Source organism: Engraulis encrasicolus, chromosome 17 (genome assembly GCF_034702125.1).
Source record: "Engraulis encrasicolus isolate BLACKSEA-1 chromosome 17, IST_EnEncr_1.0, whole genome shotgun sequence".
NCBI lineage: Eukaryota > Metazoa > Chordata > Actinopteri > Clupeiformes > Engraulidae > Engraulis > Engraulis encrasicolus.
In genome coordinates this window covers 20,417,913-20,434,221 of record NC_085873.1, presented here as the reverse complement: position 1 = coordinate 20,434,221, position 16,309 = coordinate 20,417,913, and the positions used below count along the sequence as shown (strand labels likewise).

Here is a 16,309-nt window from a genome sequence, read left to right as displayed (position 1 = left end):
GTGTGGCCAGCTGTAGAAGGATTGCAGGGCTGGCTATGTAGGAAATGGCCAGCAGGGATACTGCGGGGTCTGCTCGTTTTTCCGACGTCCCATTGGTCCTATGCGTCAATGTTCCGAACATTTCCCATTGATCCTGCAGCACTTAGTCTCATAACTTTTACCCAATAAAATGAAACCCTTTGTCCCCGACAGTCCAATGTTCCGACCAAAAGCTGCTTTAGATCACCGTCATCTCTGAGTCTGACAGCCTGCGCAGTGGTCATGCTGTCTGTGACAGGTTAGGTTTAGGGAAAGTTTTGGTCAAGGCACAAATTTAAAACTCAGAAACATTGCAATAGCCTACTGACAGGTTAGGGTTAGGAATGGTTTTGGGTAGGGCACAATTGTAAAACTTGGCAACATTGCATTAATGACAGGTTATGTTTAGGGGTGGTTAGGGTAAGGGCACAACTAGACCGACTCAGACGGCATTATGCTCGTCGCAGCACATGCAGCTGAAGTCTACTTGGAACCGGGGAAAGCAGGACATACGACCTGGGATGATGACCAACCCCAAACAGCCATTGGTCGGAACATTGAGCTGTCAGAGCAAAGGGTTTAATTTAATTATTTCGAATTAGTGGGCTGTAGGATCAATGGGAAATGTTCTGAATATTGACGCGTCGGACCAAAGAGGCGTCGGAAAAATGACATCCCACCGATACTGCGGGGGTTTTAGGCGTCAAGAAAACACTGGCCGAACGGAACGGGAGTGATACGAATTACGTCTTTTTCTGCTTAGTTTCGGCCGGTGTGTTCTACTCTGCCTTTCACACGGCCAGTCCTGTTCAAACCCTCCCACAGCCAAAGCTAGCGTGCTACTTTGCCATTAATTTAAATGAGACACCGCCAGTCACCGGCGTGAAAATACGGTCGAGTTCTATTTACCAAATGCGGAGCGAAGCCGGCTGCCGCGTCGCTGACTACCACCGGTTGGTGTGTAAAGACAGATATGTTTCCATGTATTTTCACCAACTCGGAAAAAAAACACTTCCGTCCCGCAACGCTTTACCGCCCTACTGTGTAAACGGCCTTACTCAGCCGACGACTGGCCTGTCTACTGCTGCTGGGAATGCTTTGTTGGGCCATTTACAAAGTAGGGTGGTTTTAAACCAAGTGCCATCAAACACCTCACCAGCAATCACACAGTCACCGGTGCAATCACACAGTCCATCGCCGGCTCACTCACAACCGCCCTTCCATATGTCTCAACTTGCACCCACATCGGCTTCGTCCTCAGTGCTATTCCACATCTAAACATTGCCTCATCATCCCATACTCCAGCCCCAGTGTCAAGCAGTCCATCACCGGCTCCATCACAACTGCCCTCCCATACGTCACAACCTGCACCCACATCTCCCACCTTCACTTCTAGTGGAGACCTGTTTATTTAGGCTTTACCAGAAACTCCTTCTTTCTTTACCGTGTCAAAGGAAGACTGGCAAAGTCTTAGAAAGACCCATGTTGGGAGACAGTTCACAAACATCAATTGGACTTCATGGCACAGGGCATCAAGCAGATAAAACCATACTGCAGTTTGGGATTCAGACGGCACAGAGTGAAGACCATAGGCTTACTGCAGGTTTTCAGACTGTCCTGTTGGGGTGGACATACACCTGAATGAAAACTTGGAGGCACCACATAACTTTTAAGGGAGGACATATAAGGCACAGCAAGTGCCAGCTGGTGCATAGGCCTGTGCGGGGAGAGGAGAGGGAGAAACTGGCACAGAGCGTTACACACCACCTGCCCAGAACTCTCCACTTGCAAAAGCTGAGTTCCGACTCTGGGTGCCGGGACGGCGTGCCTACCCCAGGAACGCTGAAAACTTTGAGCTCAGCACAAAGGGCGAAGGCACAGCATCATGATGAAGACCTGATTAGTCTCACAATGATGGCCAGTGACAAAGACGGCATCATACAGCAGATTTCTGCAAAACCTAAGTCTGTCATGCTGTGGTCTGCAAAGACCATAGCGGTCTTCCTCAAGCGATGCAGGGAGGACATCATCTATATTGATGCTACCGGAAGCATCATTCACAGAGACTCTGTTGATCACAAACCCATATACATTTATGAAATTGCCGTAAGACATCCCAACAAGGGAAGCTCCCCGTTGCCTGTGGCCACATTTTTCACAAGTGACCACACAACACCATCTGTGCCCCATTTTGTTGGCTTTCCTGAACTATGTGGTAAGACTCCATGGCCAGTCGACAAGAAAAAGGCCGGAGATGGTGATGTGCGATGGGTCAATTGTGCTTCTGCAATCTCTCTCCATGAATTTTTGTAGAATGTCACTTGCAGAGCTCCTGAGAAAGTAGTTTTACCAGAGCAAAAGAAAGCAAATACGCACACACAGTTCTTAGCAAGGAGAGTAGAGACAGGGGAGCTTACTGACGTCATAACAGCGTAGTACGAAATGATGGCGAGGGGAGTACGTACATTTTATTCTTCTTCTACGGTCAGTATTGGACGCATCAGGGAAGCATGCAATGCCACCTCCGCGAGGGTTTGAGTGTGGAACAGGTCATAGGACAGCGTGAATGTTTGTCAGCTGTCCTTAATTACCCCCAGCAGTTACTGCTGACCAACAGCTGAAGTTAATTTGGCCACAAATTATCCATCATGGTGTCGCCCCCACTGACCATGCGCAAGGGAGTACGGAGATTGTATCCATCGCGCCCACTGACCAATGACCATGCGCAAGGGAGTTAATTTTCCATCCACTCGTGTCCTCAGGCAACGTCCCCGTTCTACACCGTGGCCAATGCATTCCCCCCCGAGAGATTGTTCTTATGTCAAGTTTCTTTGGTTCTTAGAAAAACACAACTACCACCTACACCTTAAAATATATTAGGGCATTTTCACACCTTGTCCTCTAAGTGGACAAAACCGTGAACCGACAGCAAAAGAACTCTGTTCTGTTTTTGTTCATATTGTGAGTATGATACAAAAAGAACCAGCTGATCTTTCTGGTCCCATTAGCTAATATGGTTTGTCCATCCTGTTTTTGATCTCACCCGGTCCTCTAGAGCCCTCAAGTGATCACACGTAGTCACAAGATAGAACTCATAAGCGAACAGTGTTACCAGATTGGGTGTGTGCCCGCCCAATTGGGCTACTTGGGATGAGTGTCCATGGGTAAAAACGGGGAAAATTGGCCATTTGGCAGTGTTTTCAGCCGTTTTGGGCCCATAGAAGTCATGGTAATTTGTTGAATTTGGTTTTTGAGAGCCTTTTGGGCTGGATTTGATCAGACACATCTGGCAACACTGTAAGCGAATTGTACTGAGGACGACACGTCAATGAAGGTCTCGGTATGGTTCGCTTCCGAGGGGTCTGGATACACTTTGAAGCATTCACACATGCACAGAACATGCTGAGTCACAGATCTGAGTTCATTTAAATGGCTGAAAGGGACCAGGTGTGAAAACCACTTTAAGTTTTCAGTGGGTCATGAAAGGCTTCACAAAGGAGCTTTTTCTTAGGTTAAAGGTTCAGAACAAAAGTTAACAATTACAATCTGTCATCGTCTGATAACCACAAAACACTATCTTCCTAGCAGTGTTATTTTGCTTGAAAGAACTAAAGTTAAACCAATGCTATTATATCTGAGAGTTTGTACAAAGTTCCTCTACATCTTGTTGGTCCCTGAACACAACAGAGAGTGAAGAGAAGCGGCGGGCCATAGAGTTTTATACTCATGAACGGCCATCCGGGCACTTTGCTCGTTAATGTGCGTTACGCCCCTTTATGGGGAAATCAAACCGAATGACTCATTAACTCTCATGCTGATGAGGAAGCATGGCAGCCGCATGCTATGCTGCGTTTGTAGCGTTTCTAATCGATGACGCAGAAGAGTTGGAGATTCCCCTGATGTTCCTTGAAATAAGACATTGATATCTCTCACACACACACCCCAACGCTGTCTTGCACTGCACACTGATTTCCACACTGTATCTTCATTGGTGTTTCAATCGGGATTCGAACATGGCATTTATAACATAGGCCAGTGTTTCTCAACAGGGGTGCCGGGCACCCTGGGGTGCCGCGGAAACGTGGCTGATAAATAAATTGTAGTAGGAAATGGATCACACTCAATTTTTCTTCTTTCTTGTTGTTTTCTTTTTATTTTAACATTGCAGGGACTGACATGACAGACGTTTCGGCTGCACAGAGCCTTCTTCAGTGACACTTTTCCTGGGCCTGCCGCGTGCACGGCCGCGAGGGGGCTGGAGTTGGAGAGTGCGTCCGTGAGTGTAGGTGTCTCCTCGGTTGTTGCCTAAAAAAGGCGCTCCACGGCCGCGCCCGGATTGTTCGCTGGAGTCGGTGTCTGCTGATGTGGAAGACAGCCAGGACGCAGAAGGGACGTGGGTCTTTGCGCCTCTGTGCGTCTTTGGTTGGGTCGAGCACGCGGCAGGCCCAGGAAAAGCCCCCACCACACTATAAATGGACGCGGAGAGGACTTTGCAAGAGGCCAGCGGTCCAGCTCCAGGAACAGACAACAGTCATGAATTTCTCCACTAAACCCCTATCGGACACCTGTGTGTCTGCGCTCAACAAGGGATTATCGTTTGCGCCCACGTCCACGACCAATGATTTCGACACCATAGTGGATCTCCAGAAATTCTTCCGGACTCTGAGACTTAAAGAATTCTTTCAGACTGATTACAACCCCAAGGGAGAGACACAGCGGGACAATACAGACACCAGTGAACAGCCCGGTCCACTTGTGACCTACCCCTCAGGTAAACCCATCACGCTGTTTAGGAAGAAGTCCACCTTCATCCCCCCCAGAGGGAGGAACAACTGGCATAGAGGGACGCATCTTTTGTCCGCCTGTCGGCCTTGTTAATTGGCATAAGCCGACCTGACTCCTTATAGGCGTTTAATTTTTTGGCCGGTTTCATAATTTGTGTTTATGTACTGTCTGCAACGAGCACAAAGCTTACTGAGCTTTTCAGTTGCCCCACATTGTTTCATGAGTGCCTGGTAAACATCAGGGCAGGCAATGTACAACTCTGCAATAACAGCGGTATTTCAATGCAAAGATGTGGAGACGAGAGAAAATTGTGTCTCCTTGATTTCTTGGTGGCATTGGATAGGCTGTGTATAAAGAAAAGCTCTTCTGAAAATAACCCAAAACATTTCACCCTACAACATGTGAAAAAAAAATACTGCTTTGAAAAAGTATATTTTTATTTCAGGTTGAATATAAACATAGTACCTAGTCTTTAGATTCCAGTTGTTTGGATGAGACTGAGAAACATACCAAACACTTACAAGCACTCCTTCACAACACATTTGTTTAACACATTTTATTTAAAGAATATATATATATTTACAAATGTTGAATGTCTCTGCACAGCAAGTAAATATCAGCTCATAGTCACTATGGCGATGGAAGCGAGCTCTGCTTCCCATAATCCTGAAGTTCAAACAAAACATATTGAAAGCATTCGGAATTACATGATACAGTCAGAAGTATTTATTATCATTCTTCACTTTTTCTGAGTTTGAACTGATTTGTGGTCCCTCTTTCAATGTCCTTTCCAAGACTCCAAACCATTGACACCAACTTGGACTCCTAACATTCTATATATATATATATATATACATATATATATATATATATATATATATATATATATACGTACAGTACATAAACGCTACATTATGTGTGTATCTTTGTAATTCACAGTGCATCTGTACACACTATAATTGGTTTACACAGGAAATCTTTGGAACATTGGAAACTTGGAAGATTGCGCTGATGTACAGAAAACGTGCCCATATGCCTTCGTCCACAGTAGAAATAGGCGGTGCTAGATACTTTTTGGAGATCATAGCTAATCTGCAGCCCTGCTTAACCATGGGAAATGCTTCTGACGGCGGCGCAGAGTCAGAATTATGTGGAAAAACAATGAATTTGTCACTGAAAATGCACGTTTTAAAAAGTCGTCAGATGCACCAAAAAGTCACTAAAGGTGCTAGATGAGGTTTTTTGTCGCTAGGGCCGTCAAGAAGTCGCTAAATCTAGTGACAAAGTCGCTAATTTGGGAACACTGGAAGTATTTGGCTCACAGCCTTTCTTCCCAACCATTTCAATGCCATCCCAACTCTCATAGCAGATCACTGAAGTGAGTGCACTGAGTGGGGCAGCTGTGGCCTAGTGGTCAAGGTGATGGGGTTTTACACCAGAGGGTTGCAGGTTTGAATCTCAGCCGTCCACTCCCTATCTCACTCCATGGCTGAGGTGCCCTTGAGCAAGGCTCCTAACCCTACACCGCTCCAGGGACTGTAACCAATACCCTGTACTTGAAATAACTATTTCAGCAGATCAGTGAAGTGAATGTCTTCTCAACGCCAGCCCAACTCTTGCAGGAGGGAAGGGTGCAGATGCTGGAGGATACTGAAGAACTTCTTCCTCTGTGTAGGACCACAGGAACGCAGGGCATCGAAGATGCATCTCATCTTGTCCTGGTCTGTGAGCTTTGCGTCAATCGCTCTGTACTGCTCTGCTGAGATCAAGTCTTCAGACAGCATCCCATCTGCCAGTTGCATCACATTGGTCACTCTCTGGATGAGATCTGACATCTTCCTCTTGAGGAAGTCTGCTACATCCACGTTGTCCTGCAGGTGCATTGATATGATTAAGCTTATTAAGGTAATTAATATTACATATGGTATTCTTAGTAGGGCTTCACGATAAATCGAAAATGTATCGATATCGCGAGTTGGTTTTATCGTGATACCTACTTTTTAATTACAGCCAATTTGGTGAAAATGTATTAAAAAGGTTGACATTTTAAGTTGATGCTGTATATTAGCCATGTTTTGTCCGATTAAAAATAATGTTGGAAATAAAACATTGCTCTCAGTTGTTTCATACATGATAAAGCGTAGAATGGCAAGTAGAGAAGGGAAAATATATGTATAAGTATTGTGAATAATATCGATATTGCGATATACAGTCATGTTATCGTGTATCGCATATTTTTTCTAATATCGTGCAGCCGTAATTCATAGTATTCACTGCAGGTGGATTGATATGATGTAATTAATATTACTTATACGATTAATAGTATTCATTGCATCTGCTGATTGGCTAGTGCAGGGTTCCCACACTTATTTAAAAATCATTTTCCAGGACATTTCCAGGACCATTTTTTGGTAATTCAGGACGGATGTTTTCTCCGTCGAACCCACAATTTGGGCATACACAGCGACACACCGACAGGGGACAAGTAATAAATTAAACAACAGATGGAATGGTTCATTTTAACCTTTTAACCTTTAACCTTTTGGCGACTAAAATCCACATTTAGCAACTTTTTGGTAAAACATGTCTTTTCAGGTGCTGCTTCCACGTAGCAGGATATTTTTTTAGCAGGGTATTTTTTTCTCCTGCTAGGTGTAAATGCAACATGTGGATTAAAAAGTCCTCCATTGTAACAAATGCGTTTCAGCCCCCTAAACAGGATATTTTTTTCTCCTGCTTTTTATACCTGGATTTTAAATATCTGCTACGTGGAAACGGAAGGCCAAAACCAATGCAAAACCAATACAAGCAGGAGAAAAAAATATCCACATATAAAAATATCCAGCTACGTGGAAACAGCACCTCAGTGACGCTGAGCTGCTGTCAGAAGCATTTCCTACTATTAAGCAGGGCTGCAGATATGCTCTGATCTCCAAAAAAAGATAGCACTACAATTTTTTGTAAGTAAGTGCTAGCACTGCCTATTTGTAGGCCTATTATGACCCTAGGCATGTTTTCGAGAGATATATAACGCCATGATATCAGCTAGCGACTTTTCAGCAAGCCATCTAGCGACTTTTGGCAACACTGAGTCAAAGAATATGACTGGTCAGGTTGCCATCTTTGATTACACTTAGACACAAACTGTGTGTGTGTGTGGACAATAATGTATTCAATAGGTGGATATAAATTGAATCGTCATGTCTAGACTCGGAGAAGAGTAAAAATTATACCACAAACAAAATCGGGAAAAAGTTGAAGGAAAAAAAATCCAGGACAAAATATTTTTTTCCCAGGACATTTGGTGAATTTCCAGGACATTCAAGGACTTGAAAACATATCTCTAAATTTCCAGGTTTTCCAGGTTTTCCAGGACGTGTGGGAACCCTGCTAGTGGTAACAACTGCAGCAGTGTTTCCCACAGAAATTTTGGAAACTATGGGGGCAGCCAGGATTTTTTGCTTGGTGAGAGGGGGTTGAAAATTTGGAAATTCACGCGGTGTAAATGCAAAATGGCAAAACAATGAGTAAAGTATTACATTGGCGCATGGAGAAACTATAGGGCTACATTTCAGCCATTTACGTTTTGAGAAATGAATTTATATTTAAAAAAAATGCAGTACAGTGAATCATTTCTGTTTGCAACACACTTTTCATTCGTCCCTCATGCAGGGGTCTATGCAATGAAAAAAATAATAAAACAAAATAGGAGCACAGATAAGAATTCAGGAGCACTGTGAAATTGTTAACGCACAGACAAAAAGGGTCTAAAACTAGATTTATGCTTCGGACGCATAGCCTCTGCGTCCGTCTTCTGTCTGTGCGAGTCCACGCCCCCCGCGCAGAGGCTCTGCGCCCGTTGTCGAACGCCTCGAAAAAATTCTAACTATCCGTAAGGACGGACACGGAGGACGCAGACAAAAAGGCGCTATGATTGGTCGTCTCGCTACTTCCTTGTTCTTGTGGCAGCGCAATGTTGGTAGTTTGCGAGAGCAGAGCTGTATTCTGTTAAAAACTATATTAATGCCTTGTGTGTAAATGTGTGTAAATACACAAAGCTACAAGCTATGTAACAAACAATGCATCAGTTGAACACTCGTGGCACAATGCCTGCGGTTTTACTACCATAGCTTCCCCCACCGTAAACACACATCGGAAGAAACAACTGTCTTTACATGCTTGCATTTTCTGCTCGTGAAAACACACTGGGTATGTCAAATGCCAGTACATTGCCTTTGCAATTTGTGTGAAAATACCTACCTAACCGGGCTAGAAAGAAACATTGCTTAATAATGACCGCAGTGCTTACAATGTAGTGAAGGTAATCGCACAATTTCAAATGAGGCTCACGACGAGACCTCGGACCTCGCAGATCTCGCAGATGCATGAATACAAAGTTGGTTCGTGGCCATTCAAGTCAAGTCAAGTCAAGTCAAGTAGGTTTTATTGTCAATTTCTTTACATGCACTGGTCATACAAAGAATTTGAAATTACATTTCTTGCTTTCCCATACAGACATAGACTAATCTAGGTAAGGACATAGACAGTATAGACATAGACAGTACTTATACATGGACTTAAGACAGTATGGACATAGACAGTGCTCATACAGACATTTAAAGTGCAAGACTGGACAACAGAAGACTTGTAGAGGACATACATTAAGAGGTATTTGTTGTGCTTTTGTGCTTTTCCTAAAAAAAAAAAAGTCCTTTATAGCGTTCTGACATGGTAATAGTAGCATTTTGAAGAAAAATAAATATTTTAAAAAAAGTCCCACGCGACTTTTGACGAGCGCAGTTGCAGAAGTCTAATCTGACCTTTAGAGAGTAGGCTATGCCTTTTTCCCCACACACATAGGCGTACACATTCTACAATGTACATGAGGGGTGCTGGTCATACAGTCACAGCAGGGCCAGTTTTACTAAGTTCCTCTCAGTAAAAGGGCTGAACAACACACATTTAGGTCTATATTCACATTCATTACATTCATTTCTATATGCAGCCCGCTGTCTCCTCTGCTGTGTCAATGAAAGCCTGTCGCCTAATTCATTATCATACAACTGTAAAACAAAGCCTGGGGAGTGTCAGTAAACTCATCCCAACTATCCCTTCTCCGAAGGTCTTTTATTGCTCCAAAACCCAAGTTAACTACAACAACTTGGCTAGGCTTTTGATCCCTCTGTCTTTCAAGCACTCATGGTTTTCTCTATAGGATGTATTTAGTCCAGGAGGAAAATACGAAGGAAATCGTTTAAAAAAAAAAAAAGTTTTCAAAAATAGTTTTCGGAAACTATGGCGGCCAAATTTACAGCTTTAGTTTTAGTTTTCTATTATTATTCTAGATGCCAATCTACAAATTAAAATCAGAATAAACACCAAAACATCTGTTGGGCACATACTGACCTTCAGGACTCTGCTTGAGGACTCTGGTGTCTGAACGTCTTGACGGCCCATAGCCTGGTCCACAGCAGTGTGGGTGTCAGCAGAGTCCGGTTCACTGGGAGGGGTAGAAACAAGACCTTGGCCGGAAGCATCCTTGGTAATGTGTTTATTACACTAATAATGGGACAAGACATACAAGGTTGGTGTTATTATATTACTTATAATACTGTGTGTACCATGTGTGTGTACAACTGTGAATGTCACCTCTAGTGTGCTGGCAAGGTTGTTAAGCTCCATTTTCCTCAAGATGGTCAGAGTCATTCTCACAGCCCCTTCTTTCCCATATCTCTCTGTCATCTTAGAGGCCAGCTCTGTCTCATCACACAGCTTCAGCTGTCCTCTGGGAATGGGCTCACAGCCCTCCATGATCTTCTCAGACAGATATGCCTTGAACAGCTTCAGCTCCTTACACCGCAACTCATCAAACGTACTGAAGAGGTCCACAGTCTGTGTCCTGGCGCTCGACTGACATGTAGAAGGATAGAGTCGGTCTTGTTAGTCCTAGAACTCTGCTTATCGGTCTTAATATGAGATCAAGACAGGCTGCTGAGGAGGTGTGATTGCTGAGCAAGTATTTAACTAGCAATTAGATATTATTCATGTGGATCACATATGCTATTTAGTTGATGTGATGGCTAGTAATTATAAAATCTAGACAGGGTGCAGAGGTGGTTTTATAGTCACTATGGCACAGATTGTAATGTTGATATTCACAATGCCATCTTATTATTTTACACCTCTAAATGCCTCCTACAAATAAAGGAATTAAAGAAAACAAGAATAAACACCTAACAATTGTTGGTCTCCTACTGACCTTCAGGGCTCTGCTTGAGCACTCTGGTGTCTGAACGTCTTGACGGTCCATAGCCTGGTCCACAGCAGTGTGGGTGTCAGCAGGCTCAGCTCCACGGGGGAGGGTGGAGACGAGACCTCGGCTGGAGGCATGTGCGGTGCCCTGAGGAGGGGGCACTGTCTCCTCGATCTCTGCTTGCCCAACTGCCTGTTGCGCTAAGATCAAAAGGGTAATTTAGTAGAAGTTACTACCCGCTTAAACTATATGCAATATGGAGTGTAAATCAGTCTCAGAGTCCTATCATTACTGAGTTGAAGCTCCTCTAGTAAAACACTGGAGTCACTGTTGGTCTTTGTGGAATAACAGTTGAGTCTCTGAAGTAGCCACACAGGCCTGGGCCTCTCTAAAAAACACCTCTAAACTTCTCAGATTTGTCTTGCTCTTCCACTAGCTTTTTTAAGTTGTACATCCCTCTGCATGAGGTAGACGTGGAAAATGTTTCATGCCTCATCTGTTTGTGAACATGTGTGGGTATAAGGAACGAGAAAAGACTTAAGTGAAGGACTAATTGGAGGGTTTCAACAGCCTGACATGACTCACCTCACACTCACCCATTCTGCAGATGCAAACCTGTTGATGTTATAATGTATGGCAAAGTTCACTGTCATTACTGCTGTGTGTGTGTGTGTACCTTCTGTCAGGTCTCTGCTCCTGGTCTGCCTGCCTACTGTGGCAGTCTGGAACTCTGCGCTCCACACGGCCTGCTGCCCCCTGCTGGCTGAGCTGAATAGCTGCAGGTGGAGGGAGGCAGGGGCTGGTTCAGGAAGCTTCACCTGGAAGAGTTCGGGGAGGTCCCTACAGTACCTCAGCTTCAGCTCATTTGGGTTGATTGTATGGATGCAATCAGTAGACTGATCTGCACACAGGCTGTAGAATTTATTGATCCAAAGAGAATTCTTTGGGTGCGGACAAGGCTGTCGATCACCCCCAAACTCCTTCTCTTCTTCCTTCACCTTGTCTTTCAGATGGGGATCCTCAGGCAACAGGTAGCAGCGGAACTCCTGGTGAGAAATGCTGCTCTGACGGTACACAAGCACCTTGGCATGCACCGCCAAGTTGCCAAATAGCCAGGAAGTGATGTCAGAAAAAACGTTACCAAAAATAGAGAAGGAGGGGTTCACCAGCCTGGTATGGGAGCGACTCAGCTCACATGTCTCCAGATACACTCCACCACCCTGCTGATGCAGAACCTTCACCACATTTTTCAGAGCAGACTGACACCCTCCTAAACACAGGAAATGAGGCAGGTGGATATCCTTCACCTCTCCTAACATGAGCTTGATGTCCATCAGAGGACCCGCTGGACTGCATTGCATGTTTGCTAGCTCATCAGCGAACACGTACCAGTCCATGAAGCGATACTGCAGGGTGACTGGACCACCACACGACAAACGCAGCCTGGACTCTGAGCACTCATAGCTCCCTGCAGCAGAGCTCAGGCTGTAGGTTGAGATGCTCTTCTCTGTGGAGACGTCAGGCTCCACCAGGACCCAGTGACTGGTGTCTGGAACGTCAGCACAGCATTCACAGCCCTTCTGTGTGTCATCACTGGGGCCATCTTCCCTTTAAGACATATATATATATAGTTATATATAATGTATTTATTTATTTATTTATTTATATAGTTTTATTATTATTACTGTTAGTGTAAAAGCCATTCTAAAAATTAAAGTTGCAAAAAAAAGCCCTTCTAGAGTGTGCGCTTCTAGGGCATGCATGCATGCACGTATACATGTAGCTGAGTGTGGGTGGGTGTGTATACAGTATGTGTACTGTAGCTCTGTGTCTGTGTACCTATATGGGTGCGTGGGGGGTGTATGTATGCCTGTAGCTCTGTGTGGGTGTGTACTGTAGCTCTGTGTCTGTGTACCTATATCGCTGTGTGTGTGTGTGTGTGTGTGTGTGTGTGTGTGTGTGTGTGTGTGTGTGTGTGCGCGTGATGCAGACTGACGTGGGAGTGTGAAGAGAGAACCGCTGTGCTCCTGGATGCTTCTGGGTGTTGTGTGTGAGGTACAGCTCTGCATCATCTGAGGAGAGGGAGCTGCTACTGTAGGCTGCTGCTGCTGGAATCTCCCTTATCAAGACACGAAGTGAACCATCGGAATGACTGCCCACTCTAGATTGCAAAAGTTTCACACAGATAACAGGATAATCAGTTAAAAGATGAGATACTAAAACTCTTCACTACATCTTATCTCTATCCTTCACTGTTACTGGAGGCCGCTGCTGCTGCTGCTGCTGCTGGAATCTTCCTTCTCAAGGTACCATAAGGATGATCCAGTCTAGAGAAGAGGTCAAGAGATTCACACAGATGATACAGTAATCAGATTAAAGAGGGTAGCTATACTAACTAACTCTTCAGTACCTAACCAGTTATCGCTCTCTTTGTTTCGATCACAGACACAGACACAGACACAGACACACACACACACACACTTTAAGAATACAATGTATACAGTGATGTCTTCATCTGCTACAATCTCCCTTCTCAGTGTAGGAAGTGAACAAGGGAATACATCGCCCAGAAAAAACTGAAAGAAAAGTCTGCGACCATCAGGGCATGCTGCCCGAAACGTCACATTAAAAAAAGCAACGGGAGCTTGGTGTTGCTGACTTTTCTTTCAGTTTTTTCATGGTATTTTTGCTGGTCCTGCACCCAATCTTTTTGAGACGGATGTGCGTGTGTTTTTTTCTTCTTTCTAAATACATCACCCAGAGCCAAAACAATTCACACAGATATCAGGATAATCAGGTTCAAGATGGAATGCTTCACTACATCTTATCTCCATCTTTCTCTGACACACCTCCTTACCTCTGCAATGCTGAAGAAATAGGCATTCGGAACTACACACAGAGAAGATATCTCTGATATAATTTGCTAATCACACAACAGTGCATGCGCACTCACTCTTTTCTCTCACACACACACACACACACACACACACACACACACACACACACACACACACACACACACACACACACACACACACACACACACACACACACACACACACCCCATAAGGATAACTCTAGAGTAGAGGATAAGAGATTCACACCTCTCTACTTCACCCCCTCTCTATTGGCTTCCCCCTCTCATTATGAGTGGCCAATACACAAGGGCTTCCCAGGTTTCCCATGAAAACACACACTCAAACAAACAAACACACACCAGCTCTCACCAGTACACTTGCCATGAGAAGCAATCAAAGAAACTCAAGAGAAAGAACAATCTCTTGGCGGAGAATGCATTGGTCATGGCGTAGTACGGGGGCGTTGCCTGAGGACACGTGGATGGAAAATTAACTCCCTTGCGCATGGTCATTGGTCAGTGGGTACGATGGATGCCATTTTCGTACTCCCTTGCACATGGTCAGTGGGGGCGACATCATGATGGATAATTTGTGGCCAAGTAACGGCAGCTGTTGGTCAGCAGTAATTGCTGGGGGTAATTAAGGACAGCTGACAGACATTCACGCTGTCCTATGACCTGTTCCACAGTGAATAACATTTCCGTACTCCCCTCGCCATCATTTCCTACTACGCTGTCATGACGTGAGTAAGCCCTCTTGTCTCAAGCCTCTTTGGAAGCAATTACGAACACATCCCCAACGTTGAAAAGCACACGCACCCACACGCACACTTAAAAAAAAAGACATAGGTACATCTTAACAACACATACACACGTGACTGTAAAAAACACACACACACATATACACCCTCCACACAAACACACAGTACGTCACTACTCATGTGTATCCCTCCCATCACACACCCCTAACCCCATCACTGGTGCCCCCTGCAGGTGCCCCCTATTGTTGTGTGTTAACACTCACTCTAGTGTCTCCAGTTTGCACTGAGGATTCTTGAGAAGGTCCGAGAGATGCTTAATGTCTGTATCATGAAACTGATTCTCACTGAGCTGTAGTCTCTTCAATCTGCAGGAGGTTGATATGGCAGCAGCTGCTATTGTTGCACAACTCTTCTCTGTGAGGGAACAATCCTCCAGCCTGGGATACACATAATGACACATCTGATTATTACACACTTACATCACCAGATAACAGACACTTGCTCTCATTAACAGACATACACACTGTATACTGGCTATGCATGGCCAATACACACGTGGTATTCCCATGAAAACACACACACACACACACACAGAGAATAGAGGAGTAGCGGAGGTGGAGGGGAGTGAGCACACACACACAAAAGAGGTGGAGAGGAGGGTTGTGAGCAAGAGGAGGCAAAGCTGAGGCACTGACAGGTGAGCTGTAAATAAATGGCCTGTTGGATGGACACAGAACACACACGCACAAATACACGCACAGAACACACGCATACACACACACACATATGAAGTTGGGGGGCGGGGATTATATTATATATATTAAGCATTCACAGCATACATAAATACATGTTTGGGAACTAATACTGCTAGATACTAGATCTGCTCCACTGTGTGTGTGTGTGTGTGTGTGCAGCAGCAGCCTTCACACAAACACGCGCACACACACACACACACACACACCAGATGAGTGGGCTTGACATTTACTTTTTTGCTCAACGGCCACTGTGGCTAGTGGGTTTCCCGAGTCACTAGCCATTTACCTTTTCTGCTAACCAGAATTTTTCCTTAACAATACTAATGCAATACTAATGGCTAGTGAGACTGAAATTGTTACTAGCCACAGCCAAGTTTTACCTTGGCAGATGCCAGTGTCAAGCTCTGGTTAGCATCATCATATTAGGCCTTAGCAGGTGCCAGTGTCAAGCCCTGGTTAACATCATCATATTACGCCTTTTCGCGTCTTTTCCTCTCGTTTTTTTATTTTGTTTTTTTACTTTTTCCATAGTTGTGTTTTTTCAAAAAGTATTCAAATACTACTCTGCTCAGGAAAACGCTCTTAGCTATCACGACCATCCTAGCTTTTCGCCGACAGGAATAGCATATCTGCGAGGTAGCCCCTTAATGCGCACCGTACCTCCAGTGGCACGCTGTAATAGTCATTGAAATGTAACTATCATAGCACTACAATACTATGACACAACACAGGCCCTTTAGTAATGCACCACGACTTGGTCATTACCATACTGGTAACAACAAATTCATAAAGCCGCGTCTTAAGGGGTTAATAAACAATACATGAGAATTAGCAGAGAAGGCAACTGTCTATGGGAGAAACGGACAGCGCGACCTCAAGT

At 44.6% G+C, this 16,309-nt stretch overlaps 1 protein-coding gene across 1 annotated transcript in view; it reads right to left on the bottom strand.

The window, feature by feature from the left end:
- Positions 1 to 5,306: 5,306 nt before the first annotated feature.
- The window catches only part of LOC134467653 (NACHT, LRR and PYD domains-containing protein 1-like), a 33,450-nt gene continuing 22,447 nt past the window's right edge, over positions 5,307 to 16,309 (bottom strand). The window contains exons 8-14 of the mRNA XM_063221492.1: positions 14,938 to 15,111; positions 13,053 to 13,217; positions 11,733 to 12,664; positions 11,063 to 11,256; positions 10,453 to 10,713; positions 10,210 to 10,362; positions 5,307 to 6,674 (exon numbers count right to left, since the gene is read on the bottom strand). Of these exons, the coding sequence (XP_063077562.1) occupies positions 6,402 to 6,674; positions 10,210 to 10,362; positions 10,453 to 10,713; positions 11,063 to 11,256; positions 11,733 to 12,664; positions 13,053 to 13,217; positions 14,938 to 15,111 (2,152 nt within the window). The 3' untranslated portion in view covers positions 5,307 to 6,401. The remainder of the gene's footprint in view (positions 6,675 to 10,209; positions 10,363 to 10,452; positions 10,714 to 11,062; positions 11,257 to 11,732; positions 12,665 to 13,052; positions 13,218 to 14,937; positions 15,112 to 16,309) is intronic.